The sequence below is a fragment of the Coptis chinensis genome, chromosome 8, assembly GCF_015680905.1.
Source record: "Coptis chinensis isolate HL-2020 chromosome 8, ASM1568090v1, whole genome shotgun sequence".
NCBI classification, from domain to species: Eukaryota; Viridiplantae; Streptophyta; class Magnoliopsida; order Ranunculales; family Ranunculaceae; genus Coptis; species Coptis chinensis.
In genome coordinates, this window is record NC_141463.1 from 65,466,126 (window position 1) to 65,490,735 (window position 24,610).

The 24,610-nt window shown below is 35.5% G+C and overlaps 1 protein-coding gene and 1 long non-coding RNA gene across 6 annotated transcripts; one reads left to right on the plus strand and one right to left on the minus strand.

The window, feature by feature from the left end:
- Positions 1–330: 330 nt before the first annotated feature.
- On the plus strand, positions 331–7,764 carry LOC147482479 (uncharacterized). 4 transcript variants are annotated; one of them, XR_015206639.1, is made up of 6 exons: positions 331–1,707; positions 1,973–2,139; positions 3,007–3,119; positions 3,195–4,104; positions 6,365–6,480; positions 6,841–7,764. It is a non-coding gene; the product is annotated as an uncharacterized LOC147482479 (long non-coding RNA). The 4 variants fall into 4 exon arrangements; XR_015206638.1 differs by having other exon boundaries at positions 3,218–4,104; XR_015206636.1 differs by having other exon boundaries at positions 3,007–4,104.
- Positions 7,765–11,748: 3,984 nt separating this feature from the next.
- LOC147482480 (protein BTR1-like) lies at positions 11,749–23,683 on the minus strand. 2 transcript variants are annotated; one of them, XM_086576615.1, is made up of 8 exons: positions 23,429–23,683; positions 23,109–23,350; positions 22,906–23,012; positions 18,482–18,675; positions 13,012–13,112; positions 12,465–12,560; positions 12,250–12,311; positions 11,749–12,168 (listed from the first exon to the last, which is right to left on the minus strand). In XM_086576615.1, exons 1-8 carry the CDS (start codon positions 23,565–23,567, stop codon positions 12,069–12,071), a joined length of 1,041 nt encoding a protein of 346 aa, XP_086432741.1. In that variant the 5' UTR covers positions 23,568–23,683; the 3' UTR covers positions 11,749–12,068. The 2 variants fall into 2 exon arrangements, with proteins under 2 accessions (XP_086432741.1, XP_086432742.1); XM_086576616.1 differs by having other exon boundaries at positions 23,109–23,347; positions 23,429–23,644.
- Positions 23,684–24,610: the final 927 nt, after the last annotated feature.

A 24,610-nucleotide genomic window follows, 5' to 3' on the forward strand; every position in this document is an offset into this window, starting at 1 on the left:
TCTTAATTATGAACTTCAGTGGAGTGATTTCCAAATGGCGTTATTGGCATTGCTGAGGTCAAACTTTGGGAGAAATCACATGAATGGAAATATTAGCTTCCTACTAGGTTAAGTGGCTTCATCTGGGGGGGATGATTTAAAGTGATCCTATAATCAATTTTTTAAAGATCGTGAGCATTTGAACAACAAGAGGAATTTACCTGACGGAAAAAAAGCAACTTAATTCTATGTTAGGTGAAATCAAATTCTATTTCCTTAGTGTAAACTCTTTGGGTATGATTGATCTACGGAACAAGTCATATGGAAGAGGGATAGAAAGAGTCGAACAAAAAAAAAATGGGTTGTGTGTACTTAGAGATTTGTATTATCCCCCTGATTTATATCGTCAAGTCTGATGGAATCATGGAAGAGGGGGGTAGTAAATGTCTAGCAAAAAAGAATTCATCTGGAGAGTAATCATTACTTTGTGTGCACTTTTTTGAAGACAGTGTCTACTGTTGAAAGTGTAATTTGTAATGTGAAGGCTTTAATGTGGACGTGGGTATCTCATGTTAATAGTTTAAGGGGCTTATGTTTTTTACGATCTCATGGTGAGACGGGACAGTATTGTGTTTCTCTTGATTGTGTCTTTGTAATTTGGTCTGGGCATTGTACTGTGACTATCTTTGTCACTCTACACTTCATTAATGGAAATTTAGTTTTATCAATAATAATAGGAAAAAAGATGAGAATTGAGTGATCTCTTGAAATCAGTAGATGATACCATTTATTTCCTAAAAGGAAAAAGGGAGAGGACCTATTAGGGAAATAAAACAACGAAGATTTTGGTCTAAAAACGTTCGGACTTCAAGAAATCTTTTAAGATAGGTTTTGTAGAGGCTATGCAAAAGCTTCAATAAATTTGTATGGGGAATAATTGTAAGACGCTCAAAAACATATATTGTCGTGGAAGACGTATGGTGGTTTGTGTTTAATGGTGTCAACCATATCACAATTATGATATGAGGGCCACCGTCCCGCCATGTGGATTAGGAATTAATAAGATTATTAATTATGAAATTAAACGAAAAAACCCTTCGTTTCCCCAAACTTCCTTCACCCTCTCAATTCTCCACTTGAGGTCTCCCCCTCTTTTGCAAACAGAAAAAATAAAATAAAACCAGCCATCGTTCTCTCTCTCTCTCTCTCTCCAAATTGAGTTCTCTCATTAGAACAAACAAATTCCATCCATTCAATCACGGTCAAGGAAAAATAAAGAAAATGAATTTGTTCAATTTTTTTTTTTTTATTATTATTGATAGCCTTAATTCGAGTTTTTGTAATGATATATGATAACTGTAATTCATGATTAATTTTTTTTTATGATATTTCTATGATTTTCTTTGGTTTGGAGAATTGTTCAAAGTGGGTTTTCTTGGTCTGATTTTCGAGGAAAGTCAACCTCTTCTTCGTCACCAGGTATTCAAACTTCTCATTGTCCTCTTTTTTACTATTTAGTCATCTAATTAATATGTTTTTTTTGGTTTTATGAATTGTTGTGGTAACCTCCCAGAAATTATACAAATATATTTGATAAATCAGTGGTTGATTCATCTCTCATAACTTCTCTCTTAATGTGCATCATTTATGGCTGCCATTTCTGGTGCACTTTCTCTCCAATCTATCTCCCTCCATCTTCCTCTTTGTCTTAGAGCTCACTTCTTCAAGGTAATTTTCAGTTTAACTATTTGTTCATTTCTACAGCCTATAATTCACTTATGGAAGCAAATTTAGTTTGTTACATAGAACCAAAAAATTATAGTTTAGGCCGAATAGCTGTTAATAGTCAAATTTCTGTTTCTGCCGAATTAGTACAATGAATTATAGTTTAGGCCGAATAGATAATATCATTGAGATGCAACAATCCAGTTGTTAATAGCACGTTTTTGTTTGTGCCGGTCGTCCTCACTTTAGTACTTCATCTGTCGCCCAGCAGCTACTCCTGCAATGGCAATGCAACCTTACCAAGACCTTGATAAGCTATGCAGAGGCTCCAACAACTAGAAGGCAAGGGGTCCTTTGACAAGGCTGTGGAAATCAAACAATTTGAGAAATTCAAAGCAGCTTCTTGGCGTGGAATTTTTGTTTCTGGATTCTAAGGTAACCACTACGACTTTATTGCACGTATTCACATGGTGTTCATACGGATTATGGATTCCAGAAATATAACCAACTACATATTTAATCTAGAAATATGTAGTTAAACGAGACATTCCAGAAATTTGGTGTTCATACACTATACCAGATATAAAACCTCCATAATTAATTCATATGTAAAAGAAGGTGTTGTGGTATAATGATCTCTAGGATATGTATAATTTTATATCACACTGATTTCATGGCATCATATGTTTCTTTCATACCAACAATTTCCTGACTCGCGGCTGGGATTCAATTTCAGGGGGTATAAATCGAGGGTCAAGATTCAAGACAAGTGTGGGAAAGAAAAAAAATACTTAATGACATAATTAAGCAATTAATTCGGTTCCAATAACCTTTCTCTTTTCCAATAAACCTTTCGGATAAATCAAGGGTCTAGCCATTCCCTCGCCACTGAGAGAAAATAGTAATTAATTGTGAGAATTATGAAAGAAACGTCTTCGCTCCATATCCCCATTCCCCACACCCCGAGAACTTCCTCTCCCATAAAATTTTCTTTTCTCACGCTCTCTATTCCCGACTATATTGGGTTTGGCTCTCTATTCCCAACCCCCGAAATCATACTCTTCTCAAGTGAATCATAGATGTATTGGATTCATGGCCATTTCTGATTGATTGCTTTTTAATTCATTCATGTTATTATCCATTTTGGAGTGGAAGCTTTGCATAACAGGGGGTATGTATTTCCCTTATTTGTTCTTTCCAAATTGTTTATTATATTTCTTGATACTTCTGTTAGAAATTAGATTTTCTTTTGTGTTTTTTTGTGTCTGACTTTCCCTTATTTCATTTATTTTTTTATGTTAGCTTAGCATTGCCTGCTCAAATCATATCTTGGGGATCTTTATTTCAGAAAATAAGCCCAATACTTGGTATGCATGTTTCTATCTCTTGCACCACCTGTGATCAATGAATCTCATGTAAGTTATGTTATATTTGTTTTTTTCCTATTTGTTTTTTTTCTATTTATTTAGTTTCCAAACATGGGAATGCAGTTCCATTTTTGTTGATTGCGCAGCCTTGAACTTTTTCATGGTACAGTCAATTCTAGAGAAAGACTTTTTTCACCCTCTGTGTTTTCTTATAAGTTTCTCCCCAGTATGACTCTTCAATTCCTACCTGTTTTCCCATCCTTAACACTTTCTTTTCCGCACATTACAGTATTGCTTTTTTTTTTTTGTTAATTTTCAAGGCGTATCTTTGTATCTGCATTACTATGTTCTATTGTTATTCCGGTAGCTTGAATCCTTGCACTGTCAAAATACCAAACCCCTCCATTCAAAAACATGTGTTGAATTAGTGTAGAAAGTCGGGTGGAAAGGGAGATGACCAAGCTCCAAAAGTTTGTGATTCCGCCTTTGTGGTGGATTTCTAGGGTTGAAGAAACCTTCGTCACGAGGAGTTGCCTATTTTTTGCTCAATAATTTACAAGACCTTTGGCCCCCTTTTTTTTTGTATTGGTTGAGACCGTAATGAGGATCAGAACCGGGAAACCCCCTTTGGTCAAGACCAGTCAAAATGCAATCTGTGCTAAATAGTTACTTTTTTATATTATTATTAGGACGCTATGCATCTCCTCTTACTTTGTCTTTCATGTTCTTTTCACTCTGAGATTGTTCATCTCATTTTTTTTATGCACACAAACCCTACACATTTTTCTGCGTGCATGAACGCCTTATAACCTACATCTTCATTACTAACGCTCTTTGCATCATACTACTTAACATGATGTTTTCTTCCTCTTTGCTTACATACATATATATGGCTTTTGTTGAGGCATCTAATTTTGTTCATGCTCTTCTACTCTCTACTATAATTGTGCTGAACGAAATAGAAGAATGTTTATGTTTTGTTGTTGCAGAATCATGGCCTCTACTTATATGGTTTATTACACCCAATTTATAGGTTAGTGTTACTTTTCTATACCAGATGTAGCTTTATTTCTTTTGATTTTGTATTCGTTTATGATTTAAAATAGAAATAGGTGTGTTTTTAAATTTGTGCTGGCGTTGTTGTAATTGGTAATTTGTTTACTTTCCTTAGGGGATTCCGATTTTTCTATGCTCTTTTTAAAATTTGGCAAAAGAAGTTACTTAAAGTATTTCCTTTTTTCCAAATGCCACGATGACAACCGTGAGTTGGATTAGAAATTAATTAGATTATTAATTTTGCAAAAAACCCTTTAACTTACATAACCCCTTCGCTCCGTCCGCTCAAGTTCTCGATTAAATAATTAAATAAGCATGATTAATTAGCCATTAAATAAGCAGAGTTTAATAGTTTTCCTAATTTACACTACCGGTTGATATCAAGGGTGGATTGGGAGGTGATTTGATTATCCAATCTTTTTGGTTCTTTCTTGGGTCTCTTAATATAGATCAACCTCTATGGTTCTATCCCCTGACAATGTCTTCAGTCTTTTGAACTGAAATTTATCCTTAGCAAAATTGATTTGACTTACATCAAGCACCTAAATATATACACCATGTTATTTACTTTGTAAGGAACGTTCAAAGTCGTTGTCATGTGAGTTGACGTGACTTTTTGTTTGATGGGAATAACACTTGAAATAGAACTATACAACTACTAATTATAAACCAAAATGTCCCCATGAGTTTTGGATAAAACTTTGTGTAGATTGATCAACTAAACTAACCAAACTTTTGCATAAAGTAGCATTGAATTGAGAGAATGTAATGGAAACTAAGCTTATGATTTCATTTTAATAATATAGGGGTAAGGGACCTCTCAAAAACCCTGCTTTCTGATAATAAAAAAAAAATTGCTATTGATTGAGATGTAGTTAAGTTTTGCCAAAGGTGTAAGATGCTCCATACATTGAACCAAAAAGGTATAATAGAACATGCCTAAATTACTTGAAAAAAATAGATACACATGTTTCTTTAATTGCAACTCTTCATTTGTTAGTTGGGTATTGGGACCTCTACTCTCTATGTAGTGGAAGGAATAAGTTAGGGTTTGTGAGTGGTGATATTTAAGTTGTTAATCATCTGTACATATCCTCATATAAGCCCAAATCCATTTAAACTATGTTTCTTTTTATGTATATATGGATGTTGTGACATGAGAAAAAGAAGATGCGAGAACAAGGAATAGGGTTAGGTCAACAAATCTTCTAGCATGTGTAGTACCTTATATTCTAAACTACAACCCAAAGTAAATCATACTGAGATAACAAACTTGACTTATATAGAGAATTAGCTAGAGTTGTAAATGAAGCATCGTGTGCTGATATGATCATTCATTGATACATGGTATCCATACATTTTGTAATTTCTTTTGTTATTTATTCCACCTTTACATTCAAATGCTACTGTGGAACTACCAAATTGGTTTGTCTTGGACATGGGTCTAAGCATCAGGATTAGTATAAATATGCATGTTCATATAGCTTTGTAGACTTTGGCACATATTCATTTCTTTACAAGTTATAATCTACTATGCATGTTTGTTGTCTATTGTGATGAGCAAGAAGCAATGAAAACCACAAGCATATTCTATCGTGCATGTTCGCATTGCTTTATAAACTTTGGCTGCCGTCTCTCATGGATGAGCTTTTGTAGGCTGCGGGCCTTAGTCGTTTCTAAGTTTATATGTGTACCATGTTTTGAAAGTAAATTCTGCATATCTTCTCAATCAAGCCATTAGCATACTTGACGTGGTTTTTTGTTTCCTGTTTGAATTTAATTGTTAAGTAGTAGATACAGTCATATTTTAGATGTTCCTAATCTTATTAACGAGTCTATCAGTCTATGTCATCTTTTTTACTTACACCGCACTTCACTTCTCTTAAATGTTTTCATTTGGTTTGATGGCTATTAGATTCACTATCTGATGATGCTGAATGGACGAATGTTTTTTGCACCTTGCTGTAAATGTACATGTGTCATAGTTTATTTGATTTAATCCAGACCCTTGGTATTAAATCTTGATTACCGTTACTTTCTTTGATTCTACGGGATCATGATTTTTGTAATAGAGGAATGGTTTCTTCTCCTTTTCCATCCATTGGTCTGCGTCTTATTTTATTCTATTTCTTTGTTTAACTCTTTGCTGATTTTTTGAAGAGGAGTGGGTAATTAATGATTTGGTACAGCTGGTTGTTTGACTCTTTGTTTATCTAACACAATTCAACTTTTCCTAGCTTGGCCTTTCAATTAAAAAGCTATGATAGCCATCATGGAACAACAAACGGATGTAGAAAATGATCGCGGTAAAGTACGAAACAAGTTGGAACTCAGATTGTGATTGAAGCCTCAGGTATGCAAAGTTGGTTTTCTTTTGTTCCCGGAAGTTTGGTAATCATATGCAGATTTCTTGCTACATTTTCAATCTCTAATTTCCATGATATGCATCCTAGAGTGTCACAGGTTGATATGCAGATACCCTTTGTAGCTTTAAACTTTGTGCATGATAAACCACCATATCCATGATCTTTTTTGTTTAGCTATCTAGGAGTATTTACTAACCTTTAGCTTTTTACATGTTGCGACCAAGCTTAAATGTAGTCAAAACATACTAGGTACCAAAATTTTCAGTTAATTTTCCGTCAATACACCCCAGAACCCAAATCTTGCGCAATTGGTTAATAGTCATGTCATGGATGGTCTTCATATGCAGATTAACAACTCGGTTTCAGTCAAATGAGTTCTTGGCTAATACTTCGGTGTCATTGCTCAAACACTAGACGTCACGAATTGAACCTCCCTACTCATCTATCTCTTGCTCTCATCTAACGGTTTATTACTAATAGAATATGTTGTAATGGGATTCCATTGTATTCGAGTACTTTGAGTTTTCCTTTTCAAGGGTTCTCGGATCCTTAGACTTGGTATATTACCCTAAAAGTTATAATCACCAATTTGTGAGTTTGTGCAATACGGTAAAGGGATCCGTATGGCCGATTTCTGAGTCTTGCAATTGCAATTGTTTCAAGTATTTGAGGGTATATAGGAACTGCCTCTGTGAGCCTGCCTTCGTGAGCCTTGGCAGCTGATATTCCCCGCATAGTACTGAATCCAAATCCATCACCATTCAGCTTCAGAGGGGAACAAGTCCAAGTTCCTACTGAAGCAATAGCTGATACAACATTGGATGACCCTTTTGTCAAGGACATTGACCCCAAAGACATGGGCGGTTTCGGGGTTTGTCCCGAGGGTTGTACCTTTACCTGTTTCAAGTCCTACTGAATTGCCAAAGGCTGAGATATTCAGGCTTGCATTTGTAGAGAGAGATGAGAGGTTGGCACCAAAAAGAGCAAAAAATGTGAGGCAACATCGTCGTCGAGCGGATAGAGAATTGGTGATGAGCAGTACTGAAGCAAAGGCAGTCGCTCTTGCCTCAAGACAAGGCAAGCTTCTACAAGGTCGGACCTGATCATGAGGTTTGTCTGTACATTAGTCATTCAATAATTACTTCATGTGTTGTATTATAAACTTTAAGCCACGATCTATCTCTCTTTTTGTCTCATATTTTAAGTAGTGTTGTATTATAAACCTTAAGCCAATTTGGTGTGTAATGAAGAGAAGAAACTGCAGTTCTTTAGGTTGAGATTCTATGTTAAGTAGTTGAATTTTTTTTACCGTCATTCTCATCGTTAATCGACGATCTTGGAGGACTTTGTTCCAATTATGGTTTTAGCCCTTTAGGACTGTCGATTTCTTTTCCAATATGCATCCTCCAAAGAGAGGATTTTTTTGGTAGTATCCTTAAATTTATTGAACTATCTTTTACCAAAAATAAAGCAAATAGTCACGGTTACCAAATTGACCCATAAAGTTAAATACATAGGGGTTTTTTCATTTCCAAGCTTATTGGCGTACCTGCAACAAACAATACTCCACCTTCCAAAACCAACACTTCAAGTTGTTATTATTCTTCAGTATAATGAAACTCATTTGTACTTATGGTAATAGTAACTCATTTGACATGGGATTACACTTTTCATTATAACGTTACGCTTTGTCCACCTCTATAAATTGCATGGTCCACAAAAATCAAGTGAATTGGTCTGAAAGGTATGGTTCTCTATTATTATTATTTTCTACTACTGTGTAAAGCATCTTCCCTTCAATCGAACTTTTATTATGTACTGTTGTGCAGAATTTAGATGCATTTCATCACAATTCCAACATAATCAATTCAATAACTTCCTTCATCCTAACAAAGCCAATGGTTTTCCATTTTCTTATGTCTTTTTTTTCTTCTTATCATACATATTGTGCACAATTATAGATATCATATCAATTTAAAGAACATTACACAATATTTATTTTTTTTATTCAAATAATTCATACCATACTTAATAACAATGTTCAGGTTTGTACAATATTTACTTACTTTTTTTGTTCGACCTCAACCTGATAAATCCTTCCTTTGTATATTGTATACATCATTTCCCTATGTAACTATGTTGCTTCCACTATAGTTAATATTATTTATTTATTTATTTATTTTATTTATTCATTTATTCTTTTTGCATAAATGGATAGTCTGTCAAACACCTCTAGAGTTACAAAGAAAACAACCACAACATCTTTTGAAGATAGATTTCCAATTTATACTACTCAAAACACCTCAAAACATAAAGTTTTTCTATATCTTTATGACTACATCTACAAGTCACACCTAAAACCAAAACTCGCCATTGGAGAAAACCCTAAAAAAAAAACGGATACTAAATTATATTCGAACTGTGTGGACGATATAGATTAAGTTATTGTACATCACAGAGCTAACATCACCCCGGTAGTTGTTTACCACAATTCCTACATGAATAATTTAGTTATTATTACGCTTTCAAATCATTTTGTATTGTACATTTCCCTCTTCAAAATGTTACACATTACTATCCTACTTCAAAATGTTTTCAATTAATTTGGCACAAAAATGATTAGAGTTACCTAATCTATATCATTGAATCATTTTTTTTTTTTTTTTTTTTTGCGCACATTAATTAGACTTCTTCATCGAGTTGGCCTACTTATCAAAAAAATTCTCCCCTTACAATTAGGAAAATAGTCAATGGCATACGAAATTTTAAATCACATTATCAATAAACAAAATATAAAGAGAAACATAATGTATATAAATTAAAATCATTAAAGAAAAATTTACTTTTCCTCTTTTGAGATCCTATCGGAGTATTAGACCTTATACAAACTAGTGAGAAAATTTCTTAACTATTACAATCGGGGTTTTGAGAAAATTCTTGATCATAAAAGCAAAAAAAGCCTTGACAGCGTTTTAAAAAAAATTACTCTACAAACACAAAATGTTGGAGTCAGTATATTTTCGCCCCCCTAAAGTGAAACAAACTACAATTCTACATTCCTATACAACTTTCCCAACTTAATATATTCTCCTCTTAAATGAGGCACACTCCTAAAAGTCTAACACATTTATTAGAAAATTATAATACCCTCTTCTGTCAAAAACAAAAGCTTCCGGAAGTGTACTTCATTTTCTATTCTTATTACAGATCGCAACCATGTAGAAGCTCTGTTCTCGTCTTCCAACATGTAATTCTCTCTCCAAAGGCTGCATTTTTCTGGTGTATGCCTGACTGGGTGGCTATGAGCTAAGGCAAAATTGGTGTCTCTGTATTGGTACCAAGGAGTGGGCTGTCATAGAGAATGCCTCACCTCGCTTCTTGTGTCTGACAACATAGGTGGAAATACAATCACAGTGTCAATGGTAAACACGATGGCCTTACTATGTCGAAATTTCTAGTCATAGGACTTATATCATAAATAATTAAGGTTACTACATATGCCACAACTCGAACTTTCCTATCATGAAAAGCTTGCAAGTCAAAATGCAAACTCCATTATATAACTGGGTCGGCTTAACATGGCAATTGATACATGAATGCAACGGAGACTATATGAGGCCTATACATGAAGAGTTAACCCACACCACGAAAGTTTTAAATGAGCTGAAAGTTGGTGGTGATGATCTCCATTGAGGAGAGGTCAAATTATCTCCAAAGAACATCCCTAACTCTTTTCCATGTGGGCCCATGAATCATTGTCAGTTAGACACATTGTGTGCAAGTTGTAAACCCGGAGGCGGCGCAAGAAGACAGTTCTCAAAGTAGAGATTAAATGGCATTATCCGGGTCAGTAGGTCATCCATAATTTCAAATGGTATTTGTTACTGAGGGACTCCATATTGTATTGGGTAGACTCTAAAAAAAAAACAATTATTAGAAGTGTGCTATTGGTCCCAAAAAATTAAAAAAAAAAATAATTATTACAAGTGTGTTATTGGTCCCAAAAAATTGTTTTGTGTTGGCACCTCCCAAACCAACGTGAATTTCTTCTTTTCAGCCCTTCTCTTCTATTCTCTTCTCTTCTCTTCCACCATCATAAATCTTAAACCATGAAAACTATATCCTAACACTAACATTAAACACTAGGGCTGAATATGCATGGCTAGACTGTTGAATATGCATGTGTACAGTGGCTGAATGAGAAAATTCGAAAACCCCAAGCTTAAACGACCCGGCTAGGTCGTTTGTATTGCATACCAAACAGTCTGGTCACACCGTCTGGACTTAGTCCAAAACGATGTGGTCATATCGTTTGGTATATGGACTAAAAAAACTTGCCGGTATGGCCAAATCGTTTGGACTTAGTCCCAAAAGACATGGCCACATCGTTTGGGACGGTGTAGCCATGTCATTTGGGATTTGAACTTGGATAAAAATGACTTGTCTGCGTTTTTGGTCTCTTTGAACGGTGTGTCCACACCGTTTTGGACTTAATCCAACGGCGCCATGGCACCGCGTTTTGGAACCCAATGCCCATGTCGTTTGAGATTTGAACTTGGATAAAAATGACTTGTCTATTTTTTTGGCCTCTTGAACAAGTTAGTGTCTACACCGCCTGGACTGACTAAGTCAAAACGATACGGCCACAATCGCTTTAGTTTTAACAAAACGACTGGCAAATTCGTTTAAGCTTGGGTTTTTGAAATCAACTTTTTGAGACCAATGTCACACTTGTAATAATTTTTTTTTTTTAGCTTTTTTGAGACCAATGACACTTATAATAATTGGTTTTTTTTTTGTATGCCAACACAATATGGGTCCGTGAGTAATAGGACCCTTTCAAATCCAATTTGCTGCTTATTCGGCCGGTCAACAATTTTTTAAGGAAATCAGATTCAAGATGGCAACTCGGTACATTTCAACTAAAAAGCAGCAAAACAAGTAGTAGTAGTAGAGAATGGTATATTTTCTCATCATTCAATTTTTGTTCTACTACAGGGATGCCAATTTTTGTTCTACTACAGTCAAGTGAGTGGAATTGATGCAAAGAAGAAAAGAAACTGAATTGAACGCAAGAAAAGATTTCTACACATGATAGCTCGGGCGTTGTTCTTGTATTTTGGTTTCGAGCAAATTGACAAACAATTTGATTTTTGATATTAGTTCCATGTTCAGTTTTGAGTATTTGATGCTATGATTTGTTTATTCTCAGAATAAGTTATTGGAGAGAAAAAATAATTTTGATAACAATCATATAACAAAAGACGCATACTACTGCAAAATTATATTAGAAAGGTTATCCCGATAATGCTGCAAGATCAACAATCTCAGGAGATCCACCTATCCATTCTCTGTAGACGTTTTGGACCAATACATCCCTCCAACTTTCAATCCATTACAATATTAATGCTTCCTAGTTCCTACTAGAGTAACACAATACCATTCTCTAGAGATTTGTTTTCCTTCGGAGATTAGCTTTAAGCCACATTACTTTATCCAGCTAAGCAAAATCTTAGCATAGAAAAAAAATATATGAATGAAGAAATTTTTTAAAGCTAGAATCAATTAACATGAATCAACTCTCTGTGGCACTCTCGGTAGCATAAGCCACTTTCTGCATGATCATGTTCTCGGCTGTACGGATAGCAGCTTGTGACCCTGTGATTATCACTTTTCTGCCGATTTACCAAGTAAGAAAAAAATGAATTAGATATCCAAACCCACAAATAAAACGCCATTTAACGTGTCTTCTATACCTTTCAGATGTACCAGAGATGAAATCCCCTCGGTCTGATATCTTTATCCTGGCCCCACTAGTCTGTTGAATGGAGTTAATAGTACTGATTAAACTGAAATAACATGCACTATACCAACAGAAGATACTACACATATTCCAAGCGGATTATTGGTCCCAAAGAGGAAAAAACAATTTCTATTTTCACCCCAATTTAAAAGATTCTCTTCGGCATACCTGATTAATATCCATTAGATTACGTCCACCACGACCAACGACTAGTCCAACATGCTCATCTGCAACCCCAATTGTCACTGAGTTGCTTCTATCCTCCTGAGGTACACCAAATTAGATACTGTTAACCACCTCAATATCAGATCTGAACAGAAAACTCGTGATATGACCACATCACCATGATCTGGAAACTGTAAACTGAGTGAAGCTATCTCAAAAACTGAACAGAGCTAATATAACATAATTACTCGGACAACATTAAATCCAAGAAGTTCAGATGTGGGTCCTGGACTTCCAGTTCTAGTATGAAAAGGAAACCATCTGAGCTAATTTGGCCTTCACGATATAACAGGCATCCAAAAGGAACCTCTTCACAGTCCATAATGGATTTTTCTTCGGAGACAACCAAAATGAGGACGCATCAGATTTCATTTCAAGTCAAAGGTTTACGAAAAGAAACAGGTTTTAACCGAAATTTGACAGAGCTCTCCATCATTCAATACGGAAAAACAAGTACATAAAGCTAACAAGAGACAGAGATGGACCAAACCTTGTTATTTTGAAATCCTCCTGATCCGTTTCGTCCATTACGTGCTAATATTCCAACAGAAGGAGCCATATATCCATATGGTAAACTGGAAAAATTAACACCTGAAAATCCAAATATGGTAGCATCAGGCTGCTTGATACTTGCCAAGATATTACAATAACTGTAACAATATTTCAAAACATACAATGCATGAGTGTTTTCTCCTCTAACGTTTATCAACAGTAAAAAGAGGAAAGAGAACTGCAATTGCGAGTTATTTTCTTTAGCATTCCCAGGAAATTGTCAATGATTGTATGCATAACAAATTAGAAACGTCAAAATCAGCACAAACAAGAGATTAGAAACAATGTTTCACAGCAAGAACCACTGGCCGGCTGGTCAAGCCCTGGGAGGATGGGCCAAAGATCTTGCGATTCCCACTTTCATCTCAGAAAAGGGATTTAGAGGGGTTATGGAATAAAAAGTTCTAACCATCAAAGGAACAGCAAGATATTCACAAACACCCCTTTCTCTAAAATAAATGAAACACTCGAAATGGAGAATTCACTTATTTTCCCCTGTTGTGTGAATAAATGAAACCTCGATTTGATTAATAACTCATCGAGTTGGGTGTATGATTTATGAAACTATGTATACAACATGTATCATGGTCAAAGCTTAAAGAAAAGTTTCATAATATATATATATATATAGGAGGGATAGAGCCACATTGTAAACGAATCCAAGCAAAATAGTGGACTTAAAAGTTGAATTAAAGGCTGAATTTTTGTAGATATGATCTCCCCACCATGGAGAACATGCTCACAAAAATTCAGCTCATTCAAAAAAGTTTAACCTTTGAACATGCTCACAAAAAATTTGGACCGTTGGATTAAAAGTTAAAAAATGAACCCGACTGTTCTCCTTCTTCTCAACAAAACCCATCTCTGCAACTCTCTCTCCTCTCTCAGTTACATAGGTGAAGCTGTCGAACCAAGATTGAAAGTTGCCGAACGAAAAAATAGTTAACAAAGAAAAAAAAAACGAATAACTAAAGTTTGAAACTGGTAAAAGGAAATGAAGGTCAACATTTTAAAATTAAAACTACCCCATTTCTTCATTTTCACCAATTTTCGCTGCCAATCTATCCCCTTGAAATCAGTGAATCTTTCTCACCTCACTTTCTAATTAAGTCTTTCTTCCTCATCATATCGCATAATTCAATCTCATCCGACATTAAAAAAAATTCAAATCTGTGATTTCATGAGTTCAAAATCACTCCTACTGTTTGAATCAAAGACCCATCTTAGTGTTCCACACAGTACATGAAAAATGGAGTACCATATATGCTAGAGATTCATTTACATGTGTTACGTATCTTATTTGTAGTATTGTAGGTGGACATCATGAAAGAATATTGCATCTCTTAAATAGTGGTAGGAGACAAAATTACACACAAGCAAAAGCCTCAAAACAGTATTATAACTTGAATTTTGCTGCAGCAAACAAAGTCCATAAAGGAAGAACACAACACATACATTATATTTTGTACCCAATTCCATATATTTTCAGCAGAATTCAATATCCAGCCCATCCATATGTGTTAAACATCCGATATCCACCCAATTCCTTATAAAAAGATTTGAAGAGAAAACTCAGTACAAGAGATAAAATTATGTATTTTTTATCTTAAAAATCGTTTTCGAAATGTCAATCGAAGAAATGAGATGGAATTAAGATGAAAGAAAATAGAAATTGGACTGGGATTTGAGAGGGAGAGAGATGAGCACAAATGGAGTAGAGCAGCAGGCAGTAATGGGTTTGAAGGGAGAGGAAAATGGTAGAGAAAAGTGTTTAATTTGGGAAATTATTTGACTTCCCCCGACTAATCCCTTTGCTACTTTAAGCAAGATATGGCTATTGGATTAGACAAAATTGAACAGTTAGAGCAAGCTATTAAGATCGTCTGTCAAAAGAGGCAATCAAGGTAGCCAGCCCATATATAACTTTTTTTTTCTTTCTGGCTTCAAAAACTCATTGCTTGCAACCATTGATTTAGGTGGAACATGTAAAAATAACGGAAAATAAACGTATACATGTTTATTTGGAAATGCTATGCCAAGAGTTTTCCTATTAAATCATTCACAAAATACTACGTGAGAAATGAAATTAGACGAATAATTGAACAGTAGATTAAGAAGAAGATTAAGATTTAGATTAGAATAGAGAAAATCCGAAGGATAACTCAACTAAGACTTCTTGAATATAAATCAAATCATAATAATCATAATGGTTCATTCTACAAAACATAGAGAATTCATAGTTATAGATATAGTTCCTAGGACCCCAAGTGTATGCCAATAAAAACTAATACTAATTCCAACGTGACACAAATTTAGAAACAACTTGACTCCTAATTATTTATATTACATGGACATGCCACATTTTGAGAATAATCTGTGTCGGATAGGTATCCAAGTGTTTGTGTCGGACATATATTGGATACATATTGTATGTAATATACCCCAGTTTTTCATATTTCGCAGTGTCAAACACTTCCTTTCCATGTCGGATACGGACACACATATCTGTGTCAATGTAACTTAGGTAATTATACTCTTCTAGAACCAAATATAGTATAGGTATCTTGTCATACATCAAATATCCTTCTCTACTTGCTCAAACACTCTTGTATTCCTCTCCTTCCATAAAATAGCTCTTGGAAGATGCTCCACCATCCACAATGCCTTGCTAAGGGCATCTCCAATGGGTGGGGTAAACTGTATAAAGTGTAAACTTTACACCCCCATTGTCAAAAAACTCTTTCCAACAGTGGTTGTAAACCGTAGGTAGGTAATAGTCTAACAGTTAATAGAGAGAGTAGGGAATTCCTCATCTGGATATTAGTTGCTAAAACACTCGGGCGAGACTTCAACCAACGTCCGAACAAAAACAAATTTGGATGGCGTCCCAGCTTAAATTAAAGAGGGACGTCATTTTAGTCCCAATTTAAAATCTAACTTTTTTTACACTTCTCCATTAGGGACTATAGATTGTAGATATTTATAGGCTATACAATAGTATGTAATAGGAGTTGTAAAATCCTAATGGTACCTTGGTGTAGCCTGTGTGGAGGTGTAATTTTACACCCCCCATTGGAGATGCCCTAAAAATCGGTACTAGAATTAGTTTACTAGTTAGTGCATCCTTTAAGTTAATAAGTAGCATCCAAGGTTTATGGAATGAGGAAATGAAGAGCTCCTAAATACGCTATATGTTACAAGAAGATGATCCACACTCTCCTTGCATAGTGAACAAATATCGTGAAGATCCATGCCTATTCAATTCAAGATATCAATAATTTTGAATCTTCCCAAGAAGGTAAGCCAACAAAAGAATGTCACTCCAAAAGGATTAGTCGGGGGCAGTCAAATAGATGACCGTAACGGAAACTCTTTGTTGTCCCACACCCATTCTTCCTATCCACCTCCCCAAATTTCTCCCTCTTCATAGATGGCGGCCAAGAAAGACATGTACGCTTCCCAATCATTTACGCTCTACCTTCTGTTCCATTCTCTCCATGTAATCCAATATTCTTGCTCTTTTTTTAGTTGCCAACAAATACATATAAAAAATTGCTCTCTCAATGGTGCTTTCCCCACCCATATATCCTCCAAAAGGAAATAGACTCATTGGTGCATGGTGAGAATGCAACTCTTTTTACAAAATCATTCTTCAGAGAATAATCCTATAAGGATGTTTGGGTTTCTTCACGAGCCACTAACTCTCCCTTTGTCATACTTCTCCACCACCACCCTCTACTACAAATGATCTTTTTCCTCACCAACACTAGTACTTCTCTTCAATCTACCCTTACTATCAAGATTTTTCCAGTGTCCTTCACTATCGGGTAATCGGACATGCTTCACATTCCACAGGTCAGGTGAATTTGTTTCCTAGCACTTTTTCTAAAGAAATCTAAATGTGTTTAAACTATCCCCCAATTCCAACAAAACTTTGTATGATGTAAAGGATCACAATTATACCAGCTTCTGTAAACATAACAAACTTGTGGAAGAGGAATCATTCAGTCAACCACAGACATAAAGCATTTCTGATAAACATTCATGAAATTTATACTCTTTCCATACCAGTAACACTAACATGAACTACAGGAAGTTCAAATATGTCAACATATCTGAGATTGGCTTGGATAAATAAAGAGATGCCATGCAATTCCATACCTTCTTTGAAAGAAGCGAATGGGAGAAATTGTGTGCATGTGCAATGTTTAAAAAACACATAAGCAACTTGAGGCGCCAAGCCTGTTAAAGGTATATCAACTCACGCACAATGATTAAAAAATGCATTGTTACATATTAAAGCCTCACACCCAGTATCACAGTGAAGCTATAGCCTCATAGGCTAATAGGTACTGCAAGAGGCTTACTCCACTATGTTATGAAAAGCACATCTTGAGGCTACGATATTGAGGCTATATCCTCACTGTCAGCAAAAACCTGGGTCCCAAAAGCAACTTAACTCGTTTTTTTTTGCACATTAGCCCTCCACGCCCCCTCTAAATGCAAAGACAACACCCTTAAAGGTCTAATTTATGGTCTCCAATCACTCTCTGTGTAGCTCGATATTGTACCCAAAAGGGAAAACCTAGAGCTCAATTGCTTTCACATTTATTTTAATTCTTTTAATCATAAGACATGTTGCATCTCTTATATTATTTTATGGATTTAAAAGTCTGTTTTCTGGACACTGAGGCTTACACCGTTACGCCTCGAAGCTCTGTTGCATGGGAACGCCCTAATTTCCTCTGTATCGCGTACCCGTGTCCTGCGAACACGGGTACGGACACGGACACGGATACGGACACCCGGACACAAGCAAAACAGTACCCTAATTCTCAGATCTCGCCGTGTCCAAATCATCATACCCGTGTCCAAACCAGACACTCCGTCCCGTACCCATGCAACACAGCCTCGAAGCCTTTGAGGCCACCTTAAGGATATAATGTACTACCCCAGTTTTGAGGATAAGGTTAGAACATACAGAAATGAATATCTCCATGATATATGCTCTTTTGCAGTTTAATCTTTTAAAAAATTAGCCGTGTCTTGTTTTAGTTAATCTTATCAACAGGGCTGTCATACTAAGGATATGTATCTTGCTCCGGAATTTAGACACAAAGATTTGAGAACCAATGTATAAGGGCTATCATATTATGTGGATCATTCCTACTTGTGCCATTTACTTTAGTCTGTCTCATCTTCCCTTAACTTGCAACATCAAATGCTTTGATAAACAAATTGCAATACTATATCAATCAAGAGAATAATGTTGACCTCCAACATGTAATATTTATTAAGCATGGTACTCACATTTCATAATATGCCTTTGGGGACAAATTTAGAATCCAACAAAATCGTCATGCTATTTATACTTGTGCAATAAATTAACTAAATCTATGGAGCCGCACCTGCATACGAGAATGGAGCATTCATGGAATGAGGGTAATAGGAATCTTCTGCTAGCTTTGCCAAAATCAAAAAGATTGCACGCAATTGTTCCTCCAAAGACCCAGTCACCGTCACTAGTCTGTCAGTCAAGCCATTGTAATTATTATCCTGAGGTGATATCTTGATACTGGCCTGAGAATCTTTCATAAATGACCTGCTCAAAATCAGAAGTTGACACATGTAGTTGTAATCAATAATTTTATTCTTATAGATTCCAGCAAAACAAAATATGCAAGTAAAGCATTCCCTAAGAAATCAGAAACTAAGAGCTTTCCTCTTGAAATAAAGTACTTGATCTCAATTCTCAGTGAAATAGGAAACTTTGATCAGTTATCAATTTCACTTTCTCGTCAGAAGAACTAAGAATCATAAAGCATTCTCCTCAATCCTCATTATGTTCTATTAGGGCTATTAGTGTTAGTGGGCATTATTATTAAGATCGTATAGAACATGATACATACTGTACTTACAGAACCAGAGCCGACAGGTCTGGCACAGTCATAGTTGTCAACTCTTGAATCGCATCGTGAATCTCTTTTATTTTTGGGTGAATCGAGAATCGGATCGAGTCACAAATCGTAAGATTCATAAACATATAAATCATTTTATATATTTATTTATTTTCTTGTATATTTTACATTAATATGAACAGTTAATGAATATTTTGAGGTCCATGAATAGAGGTGGCCCAAGTTTAAATGAGCCATTTGCAATTGTCATACTGAAAATTTAAAACAGGGCCAAAATGAATGAAGCCCAAATCAGGTAACTTATTACAACTGGCCCAGTTCTTAAACCACCCATTTTTATAAAGTAGTCACGTGCCTTCTTTAACTAAACCTAATCTCCAAACCAAAACAAAAGGCGCCACAACTGTCTCTCTCTCTCTCAAAGGTAAGAACTGATTCTGGTAGAAGAAGAAGAACTGAAGAAGACAGGAAGTAAAGTTTAAAAACACAACTTCTCTTCTTTCTTTCTTTCTTTTTTCCCTTTTTCACTGAATGGGATCGTTGAATCGTGCGATTTTTAACGATTTTGCTGGTTCGAATCGTGATTTTCCAACAATTTTACCACCCACCAATTCAAACCTACGATTTAGATCTATTGAACTTTGACTCGACTTGAATCGCACGATTCAACTCGTAAGTCGTACGATTTTGGCAACACTGGGCACAGTATCATTATTTTTATTTTACAACACAAAATGCAATACAATAAAATAAGACAAGACATAGAATCTGCATTGAGTAAATATAACAATAAACAAAAAAAATGAAACAAAACATAACATGAAAAAGAAACATAATGTATAAAAACTAAAATCATTGAAGAAAAAAGTATTTTTCCTCTTTAGAGATCTTATTGGAGTACTCTGTGTGTGTGTGTGTGCGTGTGTGTGTGTGTGCGTGTGTTGTGTGTGTGACAAACTACAATCCTACACAACTTTTCCAACTTAATATATTCTCTTCTCAAATGAGGCACATTCCTAAAATATTTATTTGAAAATTCTAATACCCTCTTCTGTCACAAACAAAGCTTCAGGAAGTGTACTTCACTTTCTTTTCTTCCTACAGATTGCAACCATGTAGAAGCTCAGCTCTCTTCTTCCAACATGCAATCCTCTCTCCAAAAGTTGCATTTTTCTGGTGTATGCCTGAGTGTGTGGCTATGAGCTAAGGCAAAATTGGTGTTTCTGTATTGGTACCAAGGAGTGGGCTGTCATAGAGAATGCCTCACCTCACTTCTTGTGTCTGACAACATGGGTTGGAATACAATCACAGTGTCAATGGTAAAGATGATGGCCTTACTATGTCAAAATTTCTAGTCATAGGGCTTGCATCATAAACAATTAAGGGTTACTACATATGCCACAACTCAAACTTTCATATCATGAAAAGTTTGCAAGTCTAAATGCAAACTCTATTATATAACTGGGTTGGCTTAATATGGCAATTGACACATGAATGCAACAGAACCTAAATGAGGCCTATACATGAAGAGTTAACGGCTGATTTTTGGTGGAGAAGTTGTCCACACCATGAATGTGATCCTCACTAAAAATCAGCTCATCTAAACTTTTTAAACCTTGTCAAAAGAGGGTGCGGATTTCAGAAACTTTGGCTGTTAGATAAATCTAAAACTTGAATCCAATTTTGACAAGGTTAGAAACTTTTGAATGAGCTGAAAATTGGAAATGATGATCTCCATGGCGGAGAGGTCAAATTATCTCCAAAGAACATCCCTAACTCTTTTCCTTATGGGCCCATGAATCATAATATATTAGTATGTGTGCATCTGTGTCAATTAGTGCCATTGTGTGCAAGTATCATAGTCTATGCTGTCATAGGCGGAGCGGTAGACCAGTATCAACCCACCTTGGACACCTAAGCACCGCCTGGGCGGTGCATTTGATCACTCAGCATACGGTTTGACCTAAAATAAAATTCCTATGCTTTTTGAAGTAACATATACTGATTTACTACATGTCTACATCTCAAAACATACATCTGTTGCTGTTTGTTTACTCTTATCGTCTTATGAATACATTCTCATAATAATAACTCATACTTAAACTTTGAACAGTAAAAGTAGGAGTGCATGCAAATTACATAGTGAAGGGAGAGAAGGGACTACTAAGAAATTATAATAAGTGTGGGTTTCTTCTTGAGCTTAAGGGTTTTAGGCTTCTTTTCAAGTTTTCTTGCTGGGCTTTCTTTTTCTAAGTTCACTTTTAGTTTAAACGCGTTTCCTGCATAATTAACCGAGCCGCTGAAGCAGCGCCACTGCTGAAGCAGGTGAGGCACTAGTATTGGAAACCCGCCCAAGCGGCACCTTAGACAACATAGATCATAGTATACTAGCATGTCATGTGTGTATGTGAACTAAACCCTTAAATAAGCTACATTAAACAGGAAAAGTATACATTTGTTTTATATTTGTTTAACATTCACGGAACTAAACAAAACCAAGTATCCAATGCATTTAGAACCAACTTTTTTAGTGAGATATTGCTTGTTTCTTCTACGGGGATGGTTATATGAACTCCACGTTATAGTGACTCCAAAGTTACTCCACTCCTAAAACTGGACTTACAAGATGATTTGAGGGATAATTTTTTGCGGAGATATACATCACATGATAGAGAACACCCCCATAAAAAATCAGCTCAATTGAATATGTTTAACCTTGTCAAAAGTTGTTTTGAAATTAAAAAAATCTAGACCGTTGGATAATTCGTAACTTTCTAAACGATATTTGACAAGGTTGTACATCTTCAAACGAACTGATATTTTGTGAAGATGATCTCTATCGTGTGGAGAACATCTCCACCAAAAATCAACTTCTAATTCATTATATTTAGTAGTGGAGTAACTTTAGAGTCACTTTAAGTGGAGTTCATATAACCATCCCCGTCTTCTACAAAACAAGTTCTAACAGTGGACTAGTGGTGTCACATAAGTCCTACATGAGAAGATGTTAATTTTTATTGGTAAGCCTCAACTTCTACCACTTAACAAACTATTAGATTAACGAAGTGCACCTCCGCCCCCGCCCCCGCCCCTGCCCCACCCCAACTGTATCTCTGATATAACATCTTCTACAATATACCAAAAAGAAAACCTTCCTATGTTAGTCGATGTCCTAACTATCTGCTTATATATCAGTCAAACATCTGGTAGACATCCCATAGAGATGCAAATCCGGACCAGAAATAACTGGATTTAAAGGCCAAACATGAGGTAAATGTAATTATTGCTTTACTTTTTTTTTTTGCTCGGTAAATGTAATTATTGCTTTACCATAGCTCCACATTTCCCAATAAGAGATTCCCTTAACTGTTCTTTACGTGGGGCCAAGAACAAGTATCAGTTAGTGTCATTTTTTGCATGTATCTTAGTATGTGTGTGTGAGCACGTAAATTAAACACTTATAAGGTACATGGAACAGGAAAACAATAAACAAAACTTACATTTGTGGAACTAAACATAACCAATGCCTTTTAGACTTGGTTCTTTTAGTGAGGCATTGCCTGTTTTTCATGAAAACAATGGATAAAAAGTTTCAACGAAAAAAATCCTAGTAGTGGTGTCACTAAAGTTTTTATATGAGAAGACGCAAGATTTCATTGGTAAGCCTCATCTTATACACACCTCCCCGTCAAATTATAACTCTGATGCAATATCTTCTACAGAAAGACCTTCCTACGGAAGTCGGTGTCCTAAATATCCAATTATATATCATACAAACAGACGGTGAAGATGATCTCCATAGAGGAGAGTTCATCAGCCCTTAACGTGTGTCAGCTAGTGTCATTTTGGGCATGTACCATAGTGTGTGTGTGTGTGTGCGTCTAAGCTATCAGAAACAAGAAACAAATGCTTACTTTATCATAGCTCCACCCTTGCCAATAATTGCACCACACGAGCTGTTTGGAACAATGAGTCTAACTTTGGCTCTAGAGTCATACTCATTACTCTCTTCAGCATTACCCTGGCAAAATTACAAAATTACATACATTGGTAAAAATAGAATTGTATATAAAAGTAAAACAGTAAAAGCAAGTATGAAATAAATAAATGTATGTACCTCAGCAACCAATTTACCAAGAATAAGTTCAACCGCGTGTAATATATCATTAAACGGTCCAGACACCAAGACAATTCTATCAGTTGTCCCAGGAAAAAACTCGTTATTACGTGACAATACAATCCGTGCTCCAGACAGTGATTGAAACTCAGTAATTGTTGACCCTCCTTTTCCTATGACTGAACCAGCTGCTCCATTTGATACAAGGAATCTAATCTGGGTGGGTCCCTCGTTCTCGTCTTCTGAGAAAAATAAGACATATATTAATAACACGTGGCATAATTTTATTAAGTTGGACAAAAAAATTAAAAAAGGAATACCATAGTCATCAGCTAAACTGAGGGATTCGATGGGTGGAAGAGATTCTTCTTCTCTTGCTGGAGGGGGAGGAGGGGGAGGAGGAGGAGGAGGAGGAGGAAGGGCTGAATCTGAAGAGAGAGATGAATGAGGTGATTCCATTTTTTTTTTTTTTTCTCTCAGTGTGTGTATGGGGTTTTAAAATAATAAGGGTTTTGTGAAAGAGGTAGAAAGAGAGAAGAGATAGAATTTGGATTTTAGATATTTTTTAAGGCTTTGATATTTTGGACCAACGACCACTGAGTTCAATTTTGACTTTTTGTAGTAATAATAAGATTAAAAAACAATTAAAAGATAAATTCTCTCTCTCTCAAATGAAATATTTAATCAAACAAGATGATGATGGCATTTGTTTGTTGACGTGTTCCAAACCATCTAAATTACGTCGTAAATGTGTATGTGATATTTCGGATTCAAATGTGAAATAAATTAGGCATTAAAGCTTAGCGGCCATTTGTTTAGGTATATGATATGATAAAGTTCTCGTTGTGATAAGTATATAACTTCCAAGAAATTTGTGATTACATAAATTTTTTCTCTTGTGCAACAATAAATTAGATTTAGGTAAGACAATTAATAGTTTACATTAATTCAACAATGTAGTGTTGCCACATAGATTCGTGGCTTAATGATGGGCTTGAAATGTTCACGTTGTTATCAATAAATTTTTAAATTCAAATCAACTATATTTTTCAGATAAAGAGACATACGATTGTTTTTGTAGAGAGAGAGAGTGACCGTGTTTTTATTCAAAAGCAGAGGGAGGAAAGCGTAAGGTGAATGCTGAATTTTCTGATGGTTCGGGTTCAAAAGCGAATGGAGGAAAGTGTAAGTTGAGTGCTAAATTTTATGATGGTTCGGGATCAAAAGCTCAAAAGTAAAAAAAATAATAATAAAAAATAATAATAATCCAATGAAAGTCAGTGGAAGGAGGATCAACGATACAAGTTAAGACTCTAGTGAGAAAGCTGCCTGCTCGAATTAAAATTGATGGGTTGGGTTTCATTATTTAATTACTGCAAGTTTGTCAGATGTTAAAAACGATTTTCAGTATGCACACCAAAAAATAGCAATTCCCTTTCTCACTTATCAATCATATCAAAAACATTTGTACGTCACCAAACAAGTATATCCCACAAACATAT